This window comes from Acyrthosiphon pisum, chromosome A2 (genome assembly GCF_005508785.2).
Source record: "Acyrthosiphon pisum isolate AL4f chromosome A2, pea_aphid_22Mar2018_4r6ur, whole genome shotgun sequence".
Classification (NCBI taxonomy): Eukaryota; Metazoa; Arthropoda; class Insecta; order Hemiptera; family Aphididae; genus Acyrthosiphon; species Acyrthosiphon pisum.
This window is the reverse complement of record NC_042495.1, coordinates 77080844-77102716: the sequence shown is the minus strand read 5'-3', so window position 1 is coordinate 77102716 and position 21873 is coordinate 77080844. Positions and strand designations below refer to the sequence as shown.

Here is a 21873-nt window from a genome sequence, read left to right as displayed (position 1 = left end):
AAAGTACTCTGTTTTTATGTCCAATTCATTCTAAGTTCGTTAAAAACTCGTGTATCCACACACGGATTTCCAGTGGAGGGAGCGTTGCGAGGCTGGTTATCGTGTTTTTCATTTTCAACAAAAACGGTAACGTCATTTTATACGTGGTGGATTGATCGTTGTCGGTTTGGTTTATGTTCGGCCTTAAGAGGACGTGATACCCGTATGCGTTGTCTCCGTCTTACAAATGCGTAACAGCAAATTATACGCAAAGCAGAACACGTGTAGCTCCGTTAGCTTAAAAATTAGAGTAAATTGACCTCTTATAAAATCTAAAGGTAAGATTATTATCTAGACAACCTCATATGCTTTTTATTATATTTCAATTTTAATGCGAGTATTTTAAAATTGTAAAGTTTTTATACTTCTTAAACACACACACACACTTAACCACTATGGCACTATGCTATGAGAATCTGAGTGAAAAAAATGTTGAGTAGTAAAATCAGTGAAAAGTTGCCCTAGTCTAATAAAAACTGAAATCACGCCACTGCTCTAAGCACCTCACCAGTCCTTATCGTCCTATCAGTTTACTTCCCACTTCCTACTTCTGAAAAACTAATTATACATAAAATGACACCACTAATCGACAACTTAGTATACTACCAAAATCACAATTCGGTTTGATAACACAACAATCCACCAAATCCATAGAATCACTGATAAAATCACTCTGCCTCCTTCGAGATCAAGCAATACGGCCCCGGGGTATTTCTAGATATATCTCAGGCCTTCGACCACGTTTGGCATGACGAGCTTCTATTTAAATTGAAAAACTTTCTCCCTTCGCCATATTATTTAATAATCAAATCATATTATTATCTTGAAAACCGGTCGTTTTCCATTCGTCAAAAAAATAATTATTCAACGGTTCAGGATATTAAAGCTGGAGTTTACCAGGATAGTCACCTATACTTTATAATATCTCCACCACATTAGGTATTAATATTTCAGAGGTATATGGAATTAATCAGTTTATAGATCTGACTTTTCTGACTATCTATAGATACACAAAAATATCGCGATTTTAATACAAAAGTACAACTGTAAGTTTGACATAAATGTAGTTTAGCTACCAAAAGATTTGTTGTAATTTTTTTTTCAAAATGTGTGTTTTTGCATGCTTGATTTGATTTAACTATATAAAAAAATCACTCAAACTTAATTTGTAATCATCAAAATCCTTCAAAATGCTCGATTTTTACTAAGATAAATACTAAGAGCTTCCTTTTTTTTGTTATTAATTATAAAAAGTTAATTTGTATTAACAAATTACATACAAATTACTCCTCAAACCAATATGGATATATGGCATCCAACTATGGGGTGCTGCCAAACCCTCCAATATTAATAAAATTCAATCTTTTCAATCCAAATGCCTACGAAAAATAACTAAAGCCCCATTTTATGTCTCTAATGATACTCTCCATAAAGACCTATCCATCCATCCACACAGTAAAAAACGTTGCCAAGTATTTTTACAAACGCATGCACGCCAATCTCCACGATCACCGCAACCCCTTGATCTCGGAACTATACACCCCCACTCAGTGGCGTGGTGAACGACGTTTGGGGGGGGGGGGGGTATCCCTTAGTTTTTTGAAATTGTACTGGTATTTAGGTCCATACTTACTGTAGGATGCAGTGGTGGCTTGCTATAGAGTATAGTACTACTACTAATACAACTATATAGTGGCATTGTGCCATGGTTGTAGGGCGTAGGCGTCGTAGCAGTATACGTGTATACGTATACGCCGACTCATTCTCATTGCAGCAGTACCGTACCTACTCATCAGTCATCGTAGTATAGATTTTTCAATATTATATATAATCTTTTATACTGTAGTCTTAAGTTATTGTTATAGACGTAATTTCACAATTCGTAATAATGTCTGGATGTGTGACTTGCTGACTTCATAGGTACCCAAATATTTTTTTCGGTACACTAAATATAATAACACCTATGTATTTATCATTTATGAACATATTATTATTTTATTTAAATAATGAAATGTATTACTTAATTGTAATATTTGTAATTTGTATGCATTGAAAAAAAATATAATATTGGAATATGGTACCATATCTACGTAGATAGTTCAAAGGAAAATCCTATGGTACAATAGAATTTATGGCAACTCGTTATTTTTTTGTAAATACCCCGCGACAAGCCAGTAGAATATGAACTAGGGAAATAAATAATAATAGTGCATACGGGTATGTGGCGAATGTTTAATGTGTAATGACCAATGAGTATACAAATATAATTATAAAATATTATAAATATAGATTTTCGGTGACACATCGTTGAACATTCAATACCCACCTATATAGATATACTATTCATAGAATAGTTCAAGATTCGAAACAAGATTATTACTATGCACAGTATTAACCGCTTCGTTGTTAACATTTTTTTTCTACAACTTATTAGTTATTAGTCATTGCCCATTGGCCATTTGTGCTAGAAGACGACTGAACTAAATACATTTTCTTTGCAGTTTGCAATATCGTATTATACTATTTAACCTTATACCTACTATTATTTTAATTTGAAGTCCTGTGTTTATTAACAATGGGTGACTCATCTCTAAAATGTAGTTGCGGCAAAAGAAAACTCACTATAAATTATGTCAACTGGCAGCGGCATTTAGATTCTTGTTGGAAAAGTCACCAAAAAAAAAAACGATGTGCTGATATTAAATCATTTTTTGTACAAAAAAAATGTGCCAAAAAGGTAAGTGCTGGTACCTATTAATTAATTTACCTATTACTAATTATTAAGAGTTGCCTATTATAATTTATTGACTAGTATTATCTATTAGTTATTAGGTACTATACGTCTATACTGCAATGTAAATTGATGATATAATAAAATTAAAACAATTTTGTAGTTTATAATATTTAGAGGCTAATTGATCGCCTTCCTTTACTTAAAATCGTTTTTTCTAAAACAATTGTTTATCATTGCATTTAAAATTATAATTTTTTGCTATGTTCTGCCTTGAGCCGAGCGAAATGAGTTAGGTTAGCACTACCCAACAAACGGACAACGATCCCTGGATCCTGTATTCCTGTTGGGTGATTTTTTTAAATTTAGTTATGATATTTTATAATATAAATTTCAGTCATCAATGACTTTTTTAAATTTAATTTGGAAGAAAATGTAATGGACCAGGATACTGCTTTAAGTGTCACTAGTGTAACTATGTCTGAATTCAGTGGTGTTGAGAATAATATTGAGCTTGAAATCACTCATCAAAATTCAATAGAAACCCATACAAATATTAATGTAAGTATAGACGGTGTGATATGACACCTATTTTTTTTTTTATGAAGCAATGGTTATTTTTATATTCATAATTATGAAACGCAGGAATTGAGTAATACTGAAACCAACAATACTGAAGAAGATGATACATGTGACACTCCTATTGTAAATATTATTGAAGGTATATAAGTATATAATTATAGATACCAACCTGTAATTTTTTTGAAACAATTGAAATGATTGACAACAGTTTTTTTTCAATAACAATTTATTTAATTTAGGATTATTAGACAATGTAGAGGAAGAAGCTGATTTGATCTGTACAAAACCAAATACCAATGAAGATACCTCTATAACAGTATTAAAGTGCACTACCCAGACAGCAATTTTTTGTTTAAAAATATTGTCATAACATTATAATCGCGAATACTATTAGTATAAAGTTATTTTAATTATATTATAATATTATCGTTACAGAATGCTGTTTGGGTAATAATGAAGAAGGTATAAATGTATCATGTATGATATAAACATGTTTTTTATATTAACATTATTAAGTATATTGAATTAAATATTAATTGCATTTAAAATTATAATTATATATTTATAAATTTATGTTTCATAGTTAAAGTCATAATTTATGTTAATTTAGGATTATTAGACCATGAAGGGGAAGAAGCTGATATGAGTTGTACAAAAACAAATATCAATGCAGATACCTCTATAACAGTAATAAAGTGCACTAATGAAGAAGGTATGAATGTATGATATAAATATATTTTTTATATTAATATTATTAAGTATATTGAATTACATATCTATACTATTATATAAAATGGTAAGGGTTTTCTTGGACCGCGCTAACCGAGAAAACTACTGAACCGATTTGGCTGAAATTTTTTACTGTTATACTTGACAGTCTGCTGAAGGTCATACCAATTTTGTTTAGAAAAATCCACTAGAAAAGTAGGAAATATGGATGTCAAAAATACAAATGTGGCGCAATCTGTCCAAAAAAAAAAATAAACTAAATAATAAAAAAGAAAAATAAAGTTTATTGTTGCAGATTAAAATAATAATAGTATATTATAATATATTGGTTGCTATTGGTTAATCGGGCATGTTTGTTGATTTGAGTTATTATTTTTCGTGAATTACGTGTAGGTACGCCCATTACGAGCATAATTTGTGCTTACTTTTTGATTATTCTTATGAGTTAAATTTCGGGTAAGTACAACTTACTTTAGTTTTAGTACAACTTTTGTTAATAAAAAATGAGTATAAAGTTCTTGAAAAATTAAAAAACTAAGCTAATCCAATCCTTTATGAAACAACAATATCAAACGATCCAGCAAAGTTTGCAAAACTGACAAACATTTCAGAAGAATACAGACGAGTACTTGCCACAATGGGCCCTTGTCAACCAAAGCCTCTAGAATTGCCAGGAAAAAAATTTCCTTATGCTATCATTTCATGAACATTATTACAATAAAACTATAAACCATATAAAAGTAAAACGCCTCTGGTTATCATACTCTCCAATAAATGATAAAATGTACTGTACTAGTTGTAAACTTTTTGGGACTCCTGAAGCACAAAAGCAACCATTAGCAACAGAAGGTTCAAACAATTGGAGCATGATTTGTGAAAAAATAAAATTGCATGAAAATAAGCCATATAATTTAACTTCCGAAATTAACAGAGGAATGTACACTAGTTGTCAAAGAGTAGATATGGGACTTCAAACTCATAAAAACCAACTTGTGGCTGAAAATCGAGAAATAGTACTTACTATTTTTAGAGCTGTTTTATTCTTAGCCAGACAAAATTTAAGTTTAAGAGGACACAACGAAATGTTAACATCTGATAATCAAGGAAATTTTTTGGAGCTTGTTCATTTATTGGGAATATATAATCCTTACCTTTCATGTCACTTAAACAAAATTAGTGAAAATGCACCAAAGAATCGCCTAACGTTTCTCTCCAAGTATTCCCAAAATAAAATGTTATAGATTTTAAGTGATATGGTTCGGGAACAAATTCTTTCTGAAATAAAAAAAAGTGGAATTTTTGCTGTAATCATAGACACTACAACTGGCTTGTCTAAGCTAGAGCAATTGGCATTTGTTGTTAGATTCGTAACTTATAATAAAACTATTCAAGAGCGTTTGGTTGCGTTAGAAGTAGCTAGAGATGCTTCGGGCAAAGGTTTATTTAATTTATTTTCTGATATATGTGCAAAATACCATTTAGAATGGAAAAAAGAACTCATCGCTCAAGCATATGATGACGCAAGTACAATGCAAGGGGAATACCAAGGTTTAAGATCTCATATCCAATCACAGAATCCACGGGCTGTATATATTTGGTGTTTTGCGCATATACTAAATCTAGTTGTTGTAGATGTATGTGAATCTAACGTAGATATTAAAATTTTTATTTCTAATATCCAAGCTTTGACTACATTCATGTCAGCTAGAAAACGAACAGCAGACTTTGTTGAAGCTCAACTATCATTATACTCAAATATGAGAGTAGGTACAAAGAATGAAAAGTTTGACCACTACTCGTTGGACCTCACACGATCGTGCAGTAAATGTAGTTTTTCTTAAATACTTGTCACCTGATACTAGCACAGCATGCCAAGCAAAGGGTCTTTATCCAAATATTGCTTCATTTAAATTTATTGCAATAATGATACTTATGAAAAAAATATTTGATATTACCACCCCAATCTCAAATTACCTACAATCATCAACCTTGGACTTTGTAGAAGCATTACATTTAGTGCACAAGATCGAATGAAAAAAATTAAGAACTGAAGAAATATTTAACAACTTAATGGATGAAGCCAAATCATTTGCTACACTACATAATTTAGAAGAAACTAGTTTAAAAGAAGATCGAATAAGGAGAAAAACAAAAATGCCTGGTGAAAATTGCAGATATGAAGCTCCCACTAATGTTATTTACAAGCTTAAGATAAATGTATATTTCTATACTTTGGATAAAATAATTGGTACACTAGAGAGTCGTTTTAAATCCAGTCGCGATATATTAACAGATCTCAGTAGACTATCATATGCTAGTATTAAAGATGCAGCAAAAAACTCATTTCTTCTTCCAAATACATTTTTAGAACTTCATAAATGGTTTCCTGAAATAAATGTAAGCAATTTACAATCTGAATATTTGGCTTTTGCAGAAAGTTTTGAATCTTTGGAAGTTGGTGTTACTAATCCGGAAATATCTAAAATCTCTGTCCAACAGTCAACTAATATTAATGAGAATGATGAGATTCATAGTGAAAGTGAAAATGAAGAAGTTTCTCATACGAATGATAAACAATTTGGTTTTGCTTCTCGAATGGTCCAAATGATGAGTAGTTATGGTTTAATGGCTTCGTTTCCTAATTTATAATTAGCTTTTAAAGCCATGGCACTATTCTTGCATCTTCTGCTTCTGCGGAACGAGTATTTTCTAAGGTAAGATAGAACTAAATTTTATATACCTATTTAATTATTGTGTGTACCTTTTAAAATTATAACTTATGTGTTATTTTAATTATTGATTCTATATGAATCATAATTATACATATTATGCTTAAGGACACAATATTATAGTATTATATCATTATTATTATCATATTGGTATTTACTAGTTATAAATCGTTATATTCAAATAATTTTGAACCATCATTATATATTTGTTATAATACATGTTTATTACTTAGGTACCTAATAGTTATTTGTTTTAAAAAGTAATTTTTATACTCTTAAAATACTTGTTTTTTTTTTTTTATTAAATTAGGTAAAATAATAAAGAATAGACTAAGAACAACCATCGGACAAAAGAGATTGGAATCTTTAATGCTTTTATCTTGTGAAAAAGATATTGCTCTTGATTTAGAAGAAGCATTAGATAGATTGGGTAAATCTTCTCAACTGCTAGAAAGAGCTCTTTTATTTAAATAAATAAATAAATACATTTATATTTATGTGATACTATAAATAAATAATGATATTACTATATACCTATATTATTTTTTATGTATTGAATTTTAATTATAATTAATGCATTATAAATTCTATTTTCTAATAACACATTTACATATAAGCAAGGCTTATGTTTACTGCATAAAAGACTGCTTCAAAAGTCATCCGAGTTAATTTATATTTTTAATTATATTATTACTATTTTATGTATTATTAATTATTATCGTATTATTTATACTAAATTATTTATGACTTCTTATAACAAAAATTCAGAAATAGCATACAGAAAATTATAATATATAGTTTGTGGTGGGGTGGGGGGTAGTGGGTGGTTCATTGTATAAATAATTTGCTTAGGGTTTGAAAGATATTCACCACGCCACTGCCACCACTATACCTGGTGACCCCAGAAGGCGACTAAAACGAACGTGGTGTCGTGATTTACTTTTAGACTAACCCCCACCACCACATGTCACGAAGTCCCATCAATGGATGGTCTCTTCACTAATCCCCCCTGTCTGAATTGATGTAAATAATTGTAATTATTAACCTGTTTGTTACATTACCCTTTTGTTCCCTTTTACCCTCTGTCTTTTCTATACTTGTACTTTTATCACTTGTGCTTATTGTAAACCATTATATTACAGATTGTACAATTGTCTAAAATAATTTACTTAACATAATATTATAACAAAAAAAATTCAAAAAATCACTTGGAAGTATACCATATATACCATATTATACATACTAGAGTCTATATTCGTTCCTAAAGTTTTTAAATTTTAAGCGTATACTGCTACATATATATATATTATTTAAAGAATCGGTTTTTTAGCGCTCCTGGTGGACAATTCTCACATTAAATTCCTACTCACTATTCAACGCCGAGTGTACACCACCGTATTATCGACATCGCGTCATTACTCCTGTTGGCGGATGTTTGTCGTGTTTCCGCTATCTGTTGTCGTGTTTCTGTTACCGCAATTTGTGAATTGTGCCTTTCTTTCTTCGTTTCTCGTTAATTCCTATACTTGTTGCGTACAATTGATGGTCAGTGATGTCCGCACCGTGTACGAGTATAGCTATGGATCAGTCGGCAGTAAGTAATATTGATTAGTACCTAGATAAATGTCTGAAGGTCCGCCAGTACCTATAATAACAATCGTATGGCGACGTTTGTACATGTGTTGTACAGAAATTTCTCGTCATCCACGTCTATAAGTTCCATAAAAGTTCCGTGGATAATTAGACCTTTAAGTAATGTGAAATATGGGCTAAGGCTTGACATAAAAATTTAAAAATATAAACGAATTAATACATATTTGTGAATATTATTTTATTAATCATTAGTTATTAATCGTATTTATTTATTATTATTCATTGATAATATTAGATGGTAAAAATATTAGATAGATTGAAAAAATAAATGTACCTACCTACTAATGTTTATTTCTTTTTTTCTCCTATTCTATGTGTACTTATTTCTTCGTAAGACTAGAAATTCTTGAATTCCTCTGTTGAACTGTTATACTATTTTAGTGAGTGTGTCCTTTTCAAGAATTTAGTTGGTCAATTGGTCAGTCAGACAAAGGTTCATTTTATATAAGTACCTAAAATAATGTATGTCATTAAGGGTTGCTTAGTTTTAAATCTGTGTGTAGGTATTTCCTACTCAACCTTGTATAAAAAATAATTACTGTATACCTAGGAATTGTTCAACTTTAACACAATATGTAGTTAAATGTATTCTAAAATCTTAATAATCTTTGATGACATACCTACCTACTATTGATTTAAAATTTAAATAAGTTCAAATTATAAAATATATCTTAACTTCTAATCTGCAGACTCTATATTATTAATATAGCTAATAGAAATTATTCAGAGGTTGGCTATAGGAAATTAATAATTATATTTACAAATATCTATCTATTATTACATTCTATGGTAAATTAACGTTGGTGTAAGTGGTTAAGTTGGTACCGCTCTGTGTTGTATATTAGATGTCGTGTAAGCCATTGTAATGGCTAATGGATGTGTTAAATTTGAATTCAATGATATCAAATAGAGGGTAAATCACTGGTGGAAAATGTTTACACCAGACTACAGATTAACATGATTACCCAAGATTTCCATGATTAGTTATGATTACTGAGATACCTTAAGATTACCATGATTACCAAATACCACAGATCATCTATAATAATTTTAAATCTGTATACAAAACTTAAAAATTGATAAACAACTTTATAAAATATAAAAGTAGATTTAAGTAGATTAGGTATACACAAAATATTATTTATATCCAGATTTATAACTTTTATTTATATCCTTAGCTGGAATATAGGTTTCTTAAACTATTGTGTATTTTAATATTTCATCGTATTATTAAAAACAAATAAAATGGAACAAGTACATAATATACAAAACAAATGAAAAAAACAAAATATATTAAACAGAATAACACATCATTACCAAGACAATTCAGTCTCCTAAAGTACTTGAGTAAAAGTGTTTGAGTAAAATTATTCAAATACTTTTTATGTACTCATATACGTATTCTAAATACATTTGAAAAAAGTACTTTGGCACAGTATTTGAATACTTTTTTGAAAGTATCAATTTAAAATCAAATACTATTTTTAAAAACTTTTTTTGGGTACTGGACTAGTTGACCCCCGCCAGAAAGGCAATTACCCCGCCACTCAAGTTTAGTTGACGCCCGCCACTTACATTTTGTATTTTCGATAACCAATAATTTGTATAAAAATTTAAGATAAATAATACATTAAACATTTATTAAAAAAGTTATACATTTATGATAATACAGAACAATTCAAGCGATCAAAATAAAATGTATAAAAAATATGGTAATAATAAATAAAAATAAAAAATAATAATTAAAATTATGCAGGTGGCCAGAACTCTGCTATGTCAAGAATAATTCATATATGAATTAATATTTAATATAATAAAATATAAAAAAATAATAATAATAAATAACCATAGGTATGCACATTACTGACAGACTGCAGATCTATTTGTATATTGTAGTGTGTCCTGTAGTTGTCCTCAGAAATATTGTTACAATTCAATTTTATAATAGGTATTTTTACTCTAGAAGCAAAATTGAGTGAGTTCTACACCAACTGCGTAAACGCGTTTTGTCTATGTCGTTTCTTTGTAAGACGGCTACGACATATTATGTGGATGTGACGTCATCTGAATTATAAATTGTTAACCAATAAAAATTAATTAATAATTTTTATACATAGTTATATAATATTTTAGGTAATCATTATTATTCATCTGGGCCTGAGCAGTCTGAAATGTTTTTTCTGATGACACAGTACGCATGTGAATGTTTTATGCTCCTTACAAATCGGTTTGCATTTACAAAAAAAAAATATTACGTAGGTTTGGTATGATTTTATGTAGGTATGGATCAATCTATTTCTCATTAACAGAAACAAGACCTGAAAACTTGTAAATAATGTTTCTTTTTTTCGTTATAAATACTGAGCTTGGTAAAATAGCTTCATTAATTACTGCTGAAATATTTGTGATTTTCTTATGATAATATCATCTGTTTTTTAATCCCATCACTACATGCACTTTCATCTTCAACAGATTGAACTACACAAAACACATTTAAAGTGGGTCCTGCTTCGTTGTCCTCCCAAAAAATAAAATAAAAATAACACATAAAAAATAAATAATAAAAAATAACACATTCCCGGCTTGATGGAATCCCATATAACTTTTAGTAGAGAATATTTTCCTATTTTGTGTTAGGTTAACAATATTGTGCAGTGCATACATTTGATTTAAATTTTGTCAATTAGGTTTTTAAATGTTATATATTGTGCACATAAAAAATATGAAGTTTTGTATTTACTATTTAATTTTATTATTTAGCTTAAATTAAGTATTTTTTTAATGAAGTATTATTTTTTTTTTTTTTTTTTTTTAGGATACCATAAAGTATGTACCAATTAAAACATTCTATTTTAAAACAGAAGAGGACATATTAAGATTATTCAAGATTAATAAGATACAATATAAGACCAGTATTTATGAAGTAGTTTCTAAAAACATTAACAGAATATCATTAAAAAACAACTGTTTTAATCCTAAAGTTTTAGATTGTGTTCTGATTGAAGCAAACATGAATAAACTAGTTGTGAATTGCAAACTCGGCTTTTCCATAATTAAAAAAAACAGTCAACTCGTTGACGTAGCATTCAATAATGTAAGGAATGAAATAAATGAGTTTATCAGTACCTTCATTAAAATTTTAAATGAAGAAGATAGAATTTTAATAATTGATGGACTTGTATTTGGGAATTCGACGAATTCTTCTATTAGCAAATCTTTAATTTCGGTTAGACCAGAAAAAAACTCTTCTATTATCTTATTGAAGTTAACAGACCTGTCTTTAGAATATTCGAATTTGTTACAAAACAAAAATCTAGCCAAAATCACTGGTCCAGGTATTTATTTACTATTCGGTAATATAAAAGCAATCATAAGATACACAGATGAAGAATTTATGTTGTTAAGAATACAGAGCTACGATAAATGTTATATCAGAGTTCGCAAATATCCTCATAATATTCATAATTTCAATAATATTTCTGGATATGAAACAATGATTGGTGTAAAATCTGATATGTTTTCATATAAAGTTGATATTTTAGTTAAGAAACCATCTCAAGATTTTCTTTCACTGCTATTGGACCAACAAATAATCTTATATAACATAAAAGTGATTCATTCTAATAATTCAGGTATATTTTCACTATGTGTTAATGGAAAATCAACAAATTTAAAAGCCCATAAAGTTATTCCAAAATTTGAGAAAATTCCAACAACTCAACATATATCCGAGCCATCTTGTGATGATAATATTTCGTATTCGCCATCAAGTCCTGAATGTTTAAAAACAAAGCCAGACCAAAATGACAATAATATATATAAAAGAGCTAATTGTTCATCTCACAATGAAAATATGAATAATAATAATAATGAAGCTCAAATGAATGGTAATTATGAACCTAACAAAATTATAAAACCAAATCCTCCAACATATAACCAAGTCCAACAATATAATAACAGATGGCTTCCTCGTGTGTCTTCTCTTTGTATAGATGAGACAAATTTCATAAATGAAACTAATCTGCCTATTCAAATTTCAGATGTTCAAAGCATGCCATTTAATTCAAACAATTCACAAAATACAACAGATTCTACTAATGTCAATAATCGAGAAGTATTGGGTGTGAGTAGCTTACGGTGTATTGGACCTTGCAAACCAATATGTATTGAACCATATTTAAATGATGATTATGATTCTATCAATTTAGTATCAGGATATTGTAGAAAATGTTATACTTTCACTCCAATAACTTTTCTAACACCACACATGGACGATTTAAACAATGAATACAAATGTCTAAGATGCCGCAATGTCTTATTTCTGACATTTTTTTTTAAATTGAACTTTTTGTATGGGGAAAATAATGCTCAATCAATTGAATTAATATGCTACAATGATAAAGCTATAGATCTAATAAATCAATTAACAAAGAAAGATATTAAAGTAAAGGATTATTTATCACACTACAGTTATAGACAAACAGTTGTAGATGCCATGAGGAATTTTATATTTAAACACAATAATATTATTATAGTTTTTCATGATTTGCCTTCAGATAATGTTCACATCTTTGTTAGTTTAAGTACAATGATTGATTTGAAAGTTGAGACAATATAATCTTATTCCAATTTAAATCTGTAAATGTAAAAGGCTTTTAATCAAGTGTTTGTAAATTACAAAGGTATTTCAGTTTTTATTTATATATATGTATAATTAAAGTTTATTATATAATAAATTAGTGCAGAACGCTAATAAGAAGTTTTTTTATATTGTTAAAGCTTAGTTTTGATTTATTTTTTACATATTATAACTAATTAATTGTTTTTATTAAAGATAAAGCTAAATAATAATGTATACATATATACTATATAGTATTATATTTGTGACTAAATTTTATATTTAAAAAATAAAATTCAGGAGAAGTCCAGGTATTAATTATTTTGTTATTACTTTTCACTTGTCTGAAATCGCTTACATTAATGAATAATAATTGAGTGTTAACTATTTATTGAAGTATCCCAACTAGTTAAAATACTGTATAATATGCAATATACAGAAATTTTAAGTTAAAAATTATTTTCAGGTAAAGCATTTGTTATAAATTAGTTTTAGTAATATCTAAAACTAACCTGATCTTTTATCATCCTTAATTAAATATTCTTCCGAAATTAATGATAATTTATGTAATCATATCTATTTTATATCTTATTCTTATATATTTTGTATATTTTCACAAATTAAAATTAGTATTACAAGTCTTTCATAGCTTTATCTATTTGTTTTTCATTTAACGTGTAATCCAATAGACTACAAAGTACCTAGGTTCTTCAGTGCTTTTTGTCCACTGTTCCTGGAAGGTGAGACCTACAATCCTAATATGAATTACACAAGGAATGTGAAGTAGTAATTTTCATCTTGGTTCATTTGCATCTTAAAACTGGTGTTTTACTTTTGTAATATGTATACTACATAATTATATAAGGTTATGTATGGGTATATAAATCTTGTTTGTTTTTATAGTAAATATTTAGAAAAAAAACTGTCTTATGTGCATATTTCCCGGTTGACATTAGAGCCAAAATTATGTAACTTGGAAAAGCCAAGTGCTTGCTAACAATAGCAATTAATTACTGAAAATGTTACCTATACAATTATTTAAATCAGATGCTGTTGGTTGGATATAGCTGACTCCTTTACCAGCAGACAATATACAATGAAATACTTTTTTTTTTATTTCTGCTATATTATGTATTATATTGTAATAATAGATTTTTTTAGATTTTTCAATAACATATCAATTTGAATTCCTTAGCTCATTATTTTTATTTAACAATACTATTTTTAATACAATTTCGTTTTTAAAAGATTTTCAAGGTAACCATAAAATATTTTTAATTTTCCATTAGCTTTAATTAATTTCTGGTAGGAATGTATATCTCTAGTTGGGGACTCAAATGCAAGATCAGATCTAAGATTGCAAGAAGGTTAGACAAAAAAAACATAAAATACATTTACAGTGAAAACTATGTAATGTGGAATAGCATGGGACCAAACGAAAATTTCGCTTATTGAATAAAACTGAAAAAACTCCAGAATATCAATTTGATTCTAAATTATATTTTTCTTATTACAAGATTAGTTTATAACATGAATAATTTTTATTATTGTGCTATTCATTAATTCAAATAGACTTATTTTATTATTACATAATACATTATATGAAAGTAATACATTTCAACATTCAGGTTTTATATTTAAATGGACGTCACTTTGTACAAGCAAACTGTAGGTACCTACAGTGTATGAGTGTTGGTGCATAACTGTTTTATAATTCATAGCTACGGGAAGAGTTTGTATTGCTGGTATATACATTGTTACATTGATACAAAACCAAATTGTATGTAAATATAATAACTAATATGTGTATAGTGCAATTTTATCTTAACTATTTTCTTAATACTCTTTTCGATATTATTTACTTAAAATTTGTGTCAAATTTCCTATGTACGCAAGGTTTTTACTTGCGTGGCACCTACAAAATCGTTCTGTTTTATGAAGGTTCAACATGAGACGTATATAAAACTATAGAAACATGCTAGGATCAAAGAAAAATTATAGATTGGATACTTTTCCGTTTTATTTAGGGTCCGCATTAGACAGTTTTCACTGTAGGTATATAAGCAATATTCAGAAGATAACATTTTGGGTAGTTATGTACTTATGGAAAAACTGCATAGTTTAGTACAATATGTGATTTATGAATATATTGTATACAATATGTATGTATATAAACATGATCAGGGCACAGAACTTTATACATTTGCATATTTCTCTGACAGCTGCATATTAAAAATCTTTTCATAGTACATACAATCTAAATACAAAAATGTATGTTGCATATGTTTGCATATTTGACTAAGTTTCCATTATTTTGCATTTTTAAAGATTTTAAGCATATCAATGGATATTATGTTAGTAGATCGTTTATTTAAAGAATTTAAGATTAACGATCCGCCACACCTCGTCACATTATGTATATTTTGAATCATATGTACTAAACCGAAGATTGATTGCAATTTATCGACCATGTAATAACAATCTAATCATTCAAAGTAATTCAGGTACATAATATACAATAACATTTAAATTTTTATTTTTAGGGCTGAATAATCATTAAATGTTTCAAGTTCAACAAAAATAAAAAATTATACATAAATCTATACCTAATTAAAAAATCTTCTGGCACTATGTCGTTCTTTTCTAATTTTTTTATCATTTCACCGATAAAAATGTTCAACCAGCTCTAGCTGTTGTGACTAGTATAGTGGCTAATATTTTCAACAATGTTATTATTTGAAAATATGTATGACAATGTTTCCTAATTCCTTAACACTTTCTTAAATGGTGCTTTATTTTTCTAATTCTATGTTTTTTTTAAAACATGTATTGTACTAAAACAAATAATACTTTTACAATAAAATAAAAACATATAAATATAACATATAATACAATATATTATTATTGAAAAATATTAATTTTTTACCTACCTAGGTATATTTAAAATTTTTAAAATAATTATAAGTTAGCATTATTTACTTTAAAGCAAATTAAAAAAAAAAATTATCATTATTAATTACTAGAAATTATTTTTAAATAAATATAGGTACATTGTATAAAGTATTAAATTATAAAAATACAGAGTTAAAATATTAATAATATTAAAAAATTTAAAATAAATAATTAAAACAATTTATATAAAATAATTGTATGTTTGTCAATTGTCGAATAGTCATGTGAAATACGTGTGGATTATTTGATGTTGTATTCTACGTCCGGCTGACAAGTTTGAGGTTCCCCAATTAACTCAACAAATTAAATATGTATATTGTATATAGATTTATTAGATATTATAGATTTTTTTTATATTTAATAATTACAAAAAGAAACTGGTTATGCCCGAACTGATGACCATCTTTTTCGATGCATCTGCGGTAACGAGAGCCCACAGAACGGCATGTGCGGCGCAGGATTTCGACCTGTGTTCGGAGTTCGTTAAATTCTTCCTCGATGATTTTTTTCTGGGAGCGTGAGTAGATGCTTAGTTAAGACGCGATCCTTCAGTAGGCCCCAGAGAAAGAAATCGCAGGGTGTTAGGTCACAGAATCGTGCTGGCCACTCAATTTTTCCACGCCTACCAATCCAATCACCGAAACACGCATCTCGAAACTGACGCACAATGAGCGCGTAGTGCGGTGGGGCGCCGTCTTGCATGAAATGGACAATGCTTGCCAGTGCAGGGTTTTCATCCATCTGCCCACGTAGGTCCTCCAGCATTTCTAGGTACGTTTATTATCAAAAAAGTACGGCCCGACTAACCCTGTGGTGTGAATTCCGGACCAAACACACACGCCCGGTAAGTTCAGTTGTTTCTCAATGCACACGTTTGGGTTGTCCGTACTCCAATAAACACAATTGTGTCGATTGATTGTACCATTCAATTTAAAAGTCGCCTCATCTGTCCACAAAATCTTACGATAGAGCTGCGGGTCCTCTTCTAAGCAGCCAAGGTACCACTCGCAATTCGCAAAATTCAAACCGGTGATCAAAGTCATCCTCCTGTAATGTATACCCTGGTCTACATCATTTATCGCCCCATCAAATGGTTCCGGTAAATTATTTCCAATACATATATTATGAAAAATTACGCATGCATTAATAATTTTAGATGCTTTTGTTGGATGCTAATGTTGTACCCGATGTTTTAAAAGGCACCTACTATATCAGGGATCGGCAACTGGCGGACCGCGGAAGGCAAAACTTTGGACCCTGTCAACACATTGTACTTCATTATGTTATTTACTGTAATAGTATTATTATTAAAAGAGAATGTTTATTTTATTTAATTTATAAAACGTATAGTTATATCATAATTCATTGTAAATATTTTATCGGGCAGTTAATAATCGGTTTTATTACAATGTTATCGGCCGATGGCTGAGTTGCGACAATGCCGAATATTTCAATTATTTTCTAAGAACTCCGAAGAACCGACGTCGTAAAATTATATTTATAGCTTATCGTTACTATCCATTGAAATAGTTATATTATTTGTCTATCTCCAGTATTTTCTAAATAACAATTTAGTTAACGATTTAGCACGTGTACATTCGTCGGTGGATGCAGTGCGTGTTTCGCTTTATATTATCCGTTCAATATGTTGAGTAAAAAACACAAAATTGACAGCGGAAATAGGAAGTTTATAAACGAGTGGACTGAACTATATTCTTTTTTATTGGCTGAAAGGGTTGGAGCCATTCCAGTGGGTTTAATTTGCTATTCAATTGTCGCTATTATTAAAAGTGGAAATTTAAAATGGCATTATGAAACTACTCGTAAAGATTTTCACACAAAATTTCCTCCAGGCATTGAAGTGCGTAAAAATAAGCTCCATGGATGTATGTTATCTTACAAAAATAGTAGGTACGGCTACACTTATACGGTGTACGAGTGAACAAGATAAATCAACTGAAGCAACTTTGCATGTGTCCTGGGTTCTTAGTAAGCACCAAAAACCGTTTTCCGATTCCGATATAGTAAAAGAGTGTATGTTTAAGTGGCCACTGCACTTTTTCAAGAAAATAAAAAAAATCGTTACTTCTATCCAAGATATATTCCTTTGTCGGCAAGGAGTAACACAAGGACAGAAATGTTGGCAACTGAAAACAAAAAAAGTTTATTTGAATTTTTACATAATTCACCGTGTTACTGCACTATGACTTAGTTGATTCTGAACAAATGTCAATTTTCGTGCGATTCTTTGACATTGAAAATAAAGTGTTTAGAGAAGAGTTACTAGCAATATTGACATTTGAAGGCAAGACTCGTGGAGAAGATTTATATAAGAGTTTTGATGGCTTCATAAAAAAATCGGATTTGAGTTAATTTTTTGAAAAACAAATATCGGACAAAATTAACAGACTCACCTTGAGGACACATTGCGAATAAGCTGTTCTCCACGGGTTCCCGATTTCAAAAAGCTGGCTAAGGAAAAGAAATGCAATTTTTCACATTAAATAATTTACTGTTATAGGTAGATATTTTTTTTTTATTTTCATACTCCTAATATTGTAATTAAAGTGAGAACTTTATTGTGCGCGCTTGGTTGGGGACCTATTTCGTTGAACGTCCGTCCGAAAAGATATATTTAATTTTAATAAGAAATTTGTTTACCCGGTCATAACTCAGCGGCTATTTGACTTAGGTACCCCAAACCAAGGGAGATCTCATTCTTTAAGTTTATAGACCATTTTAAACTATTTTGGAACTAAGCCCCCACCCTTTCATTTTCAGTTAAGTATAACTCAGCCGCTATTCAACTTACACACCCCGGACCAAGGGTGATCTATTCCTCATGCTTAGGACTATCGATTTCCGATTTAGGGAACCGGAGCACCCCCTCCCCCCTTTTGGATTTTGATGTTTTGCTGGAAATTGGTCCGGGACACCATCGGGACCTCGTCCTTAGCGGGGAAACTCGGGGTTTTGAGTTTAAGGCAGGATTTTAAAGTGAGACATTTATTGCGCACGTTTAGCGTTATTTTGTTGAACGTCCGTCCGAAGAGTGATCGAGGTAACAGAGGAGGAGGAGCGGCTGAGCGTACATACGGCTTGGCTTGCGTATATAGGTAGGGGTGACGGGCCATAGTGGGGGCGTGCGCATAGCAGCTGCGATTCTCCTCTCCCGCTCTCTCCTTCTTTCTCACTCACTTTCTCTCTCTCTTCTTATCGCGTTCTCTCTGCGTGCACGTGCTTCAGCATCTGTGCGCGCGCAGACATAGATTCTTTTTCGTCTCATTTTCTCCAACTCTGTGTATACACAGCGCGTCTTCATTTGTCGTGCTGTATATAGGTTAACTACGTATCGCCGGACACCGCTTTACATTTTATTTTATGTAAGAAGTGATAAACTTTTTATACGTGATTGCATGCTCCTTCTGGAGTTTTTATCGCGGCAAAATGAGTGATAGTGATACTAATTTTTATTACTATAAATTGTCAAGGTCTGCAGAGTCATGCTGCAGACATCATCGATAGTATTCTGTATGTAATTTTTTACCTATTTCTAAAACAAATTTGAGCGAAGAACAATCCATTGACTTACCACATTTCAATTGCGTAATAAAATGTAAAAGATCAAATACAAGAACTGGGGGGTAGCGATATACCATAACGAAAATGATTCAACTAATGTAGTCACTCCTCATATGGATCTTATAATGCAAAACGTTATGACTACAACAGCAGCTGTATCTGAAGTTGGCGACGTATCAACATATGTGCTACACGATATACCAATAATACAGGCTGCAATATTATTTTAATTACAGTTTACATTTCACCAAATCAGACAGTCGAAAATATAAGAAAATTCTTGCACTTTCATTTGTTATCATACAGTGAAGGTGCTTCACTTATTTTAAACGAAAAGTATCATGAATTACTTCTTATATTGACAGGAGACTTAAACGTTAACTTTGCTGCTACACAAAAATCACAGCCTTTATTACAGTTTCTAAAAGATAATTTTAATTTGACAATGAATAATGATCCCTTGCAATCTACAACAAGATATGGCACTACATTAGATGCAGTTTTCTCTCGATTTCTCGATACTCTTGAACAGGGGTGGAGTGGCTTAACAATTCTTACCGGGCAAACAGATATTTTCAGGCCATTTTTTTCAAATTTAATTTCTTACCATTTATTGTCTTATTGCTAGATGTGTGCTTACCATTTTTTGATTGGGTATAGTATAAAACAATTTATTTAGCCTAAATATTGCTAGAAGATATTATCAATTTATTATCATACACATTTTATATTCTTCCTAGCTTCTATTGTAAAGTAGGTAGTATCAACCATAAAAATGTTTATTCATTATAATATCAAGTACCTATTTGAACTAAAAAACTCCCTTTAAGTAATCTTATAACTGAACACAGGTATTATTTTATATTTACACAAATATATCACTGCTATAGAAATTTATTTTTTATACCTATATATTATAAAAACACTTAAGCTTCTTGTTTTAGGAAATTTATTAAATAATATTTTACAATAACAATTTGCTGAGTAAATTACTTTTACTGCCCAACTCGTTAGTAATGACATCGTTATCCAATTCTATGAGTATTGATTTTTCAATTGACATTAACATAAATTCTCCTAAATGTTCATTAGTCATCGAGTTCCGTAGTTTATTTTTTATGTACTTCAATGTGGAAAAAGATATCTCAAAAGTAATACCATCAGCTTATTTGCATGAGCATTTATGCATTGACAAAAATTTAAAAATTAAAAATTTTAATTAAAAGTAATAAAATACTGCCAGAGTAGGGCGTCATTTAAATACAATTTTATTTACATAATATTTTACTATAAAATATGTTTATTCGAATATTTTTTTATTCCAATTTATACTTATTCGAATAATTATCTAGATAATATTATTTGGCTCAACTCTGCATACTACAATACGTCAATACTTGCCTTTGAAATCTGAATTAATTTTTTCACACTTTTGCCCAATCACAGACAAGAGCTTTTTATTTTTCTCTTGTTCCCTTTCATGTCCTCCTTTTTGTTTGTTCTTGTTTTTGGAATTTTTATGCATATTGAAAATAAAAAGGTGGGTAAGTGGATGTCACTCTGCTGTACAGTAGGTTACGAGTGGGTCACTGTATAATGGATAGTATTCAATTTGAATTCAATGATATAATATCACTGTATAAGAAAAACGGTTCTGAGCAGAGACTGTATGTCAGTCTAGGTATAAGTTATATTATATACTTATCTATGGTATTTTTTTTTTTTTTTTAATTTTTATAAGAAGTTAAACAATCTATACTAAAAGCACAATAAGCTTATTTTCAGAGAGAAATAAAAGAAAAATACTGGATAATACGGGAGTAAGAAGTCACCCATTAGCAACACTTGGCATGAGTATGGATTGTTATCTAAGACTTAGTGGGGAAATAAGAGTGAGATGAATAACTAGGAATAGATCGTTGGAGGTTATAAGATTAGGAGGTCCCTGCACCATCTCCTTTTCAGGCGACGGCGAGGTGTTTCAGGCAAGGTTAAAGTGTTTAGATTCCTAATTCGTGGATTTTTGTGGTTGGCTAGGTGTGAAAAGAAACGCTTGTAATAAATTACCAATTCTTCTTCGACTGTTTTCATGCGCATGTCATTATGGAGGGTTAGATTGGATACATACGGTGGGGCATTTGCTAATCTGCGTAGGGTGATGTTCTGGAAGGTCTGGATTTTATTTATATTAGTTTTTTTGGCTGATCCCCATAACTGTAATCCATAAGTCCAGATGGGTTTTAATAATAACTTGTAGA

The 21873-nt window shown here is 29.9% G+C and overlaps 1 protein-coding gene across 2 annotated transcripts; it reads left to right on the top strand.

Moving 5' to 3' along the window:
• Positions 1 to 8177: 8177 nt before the first annotated feature.
• LOC100569909 lies at positions 8178 to 13098 on the top strand. 2 transcript variants are annotated; one of them, XM_008185481.3, is made up of 3 exons: positions 8178 to 8404; positions 11279 to 12350; positions 12504 to 13098. In XM_008185481.3, the coding sequence occupies exons 1-3, from the start codon at positions 8363 to 8365 to the stop codon at positions 13079 to 13081; spliced, it is 1692 nt and encodes a 563-aa protein (XP_008183703.1). In that variant the 5' UTR covers positions 8178 to 8362; the 3' UTR covers positions 13082 to 13098. The 2 variants fall into 2 exon arrangements, with proteins under 2 accessions (XP_008183703.1, XP_016660377.1); XM_016804888.2 differs by having other exon boundaries at positions 11279 to 13098.
• The last annotated feature ends 8775 nt before the right edge of the window (positions 13099 to 21873 follow it).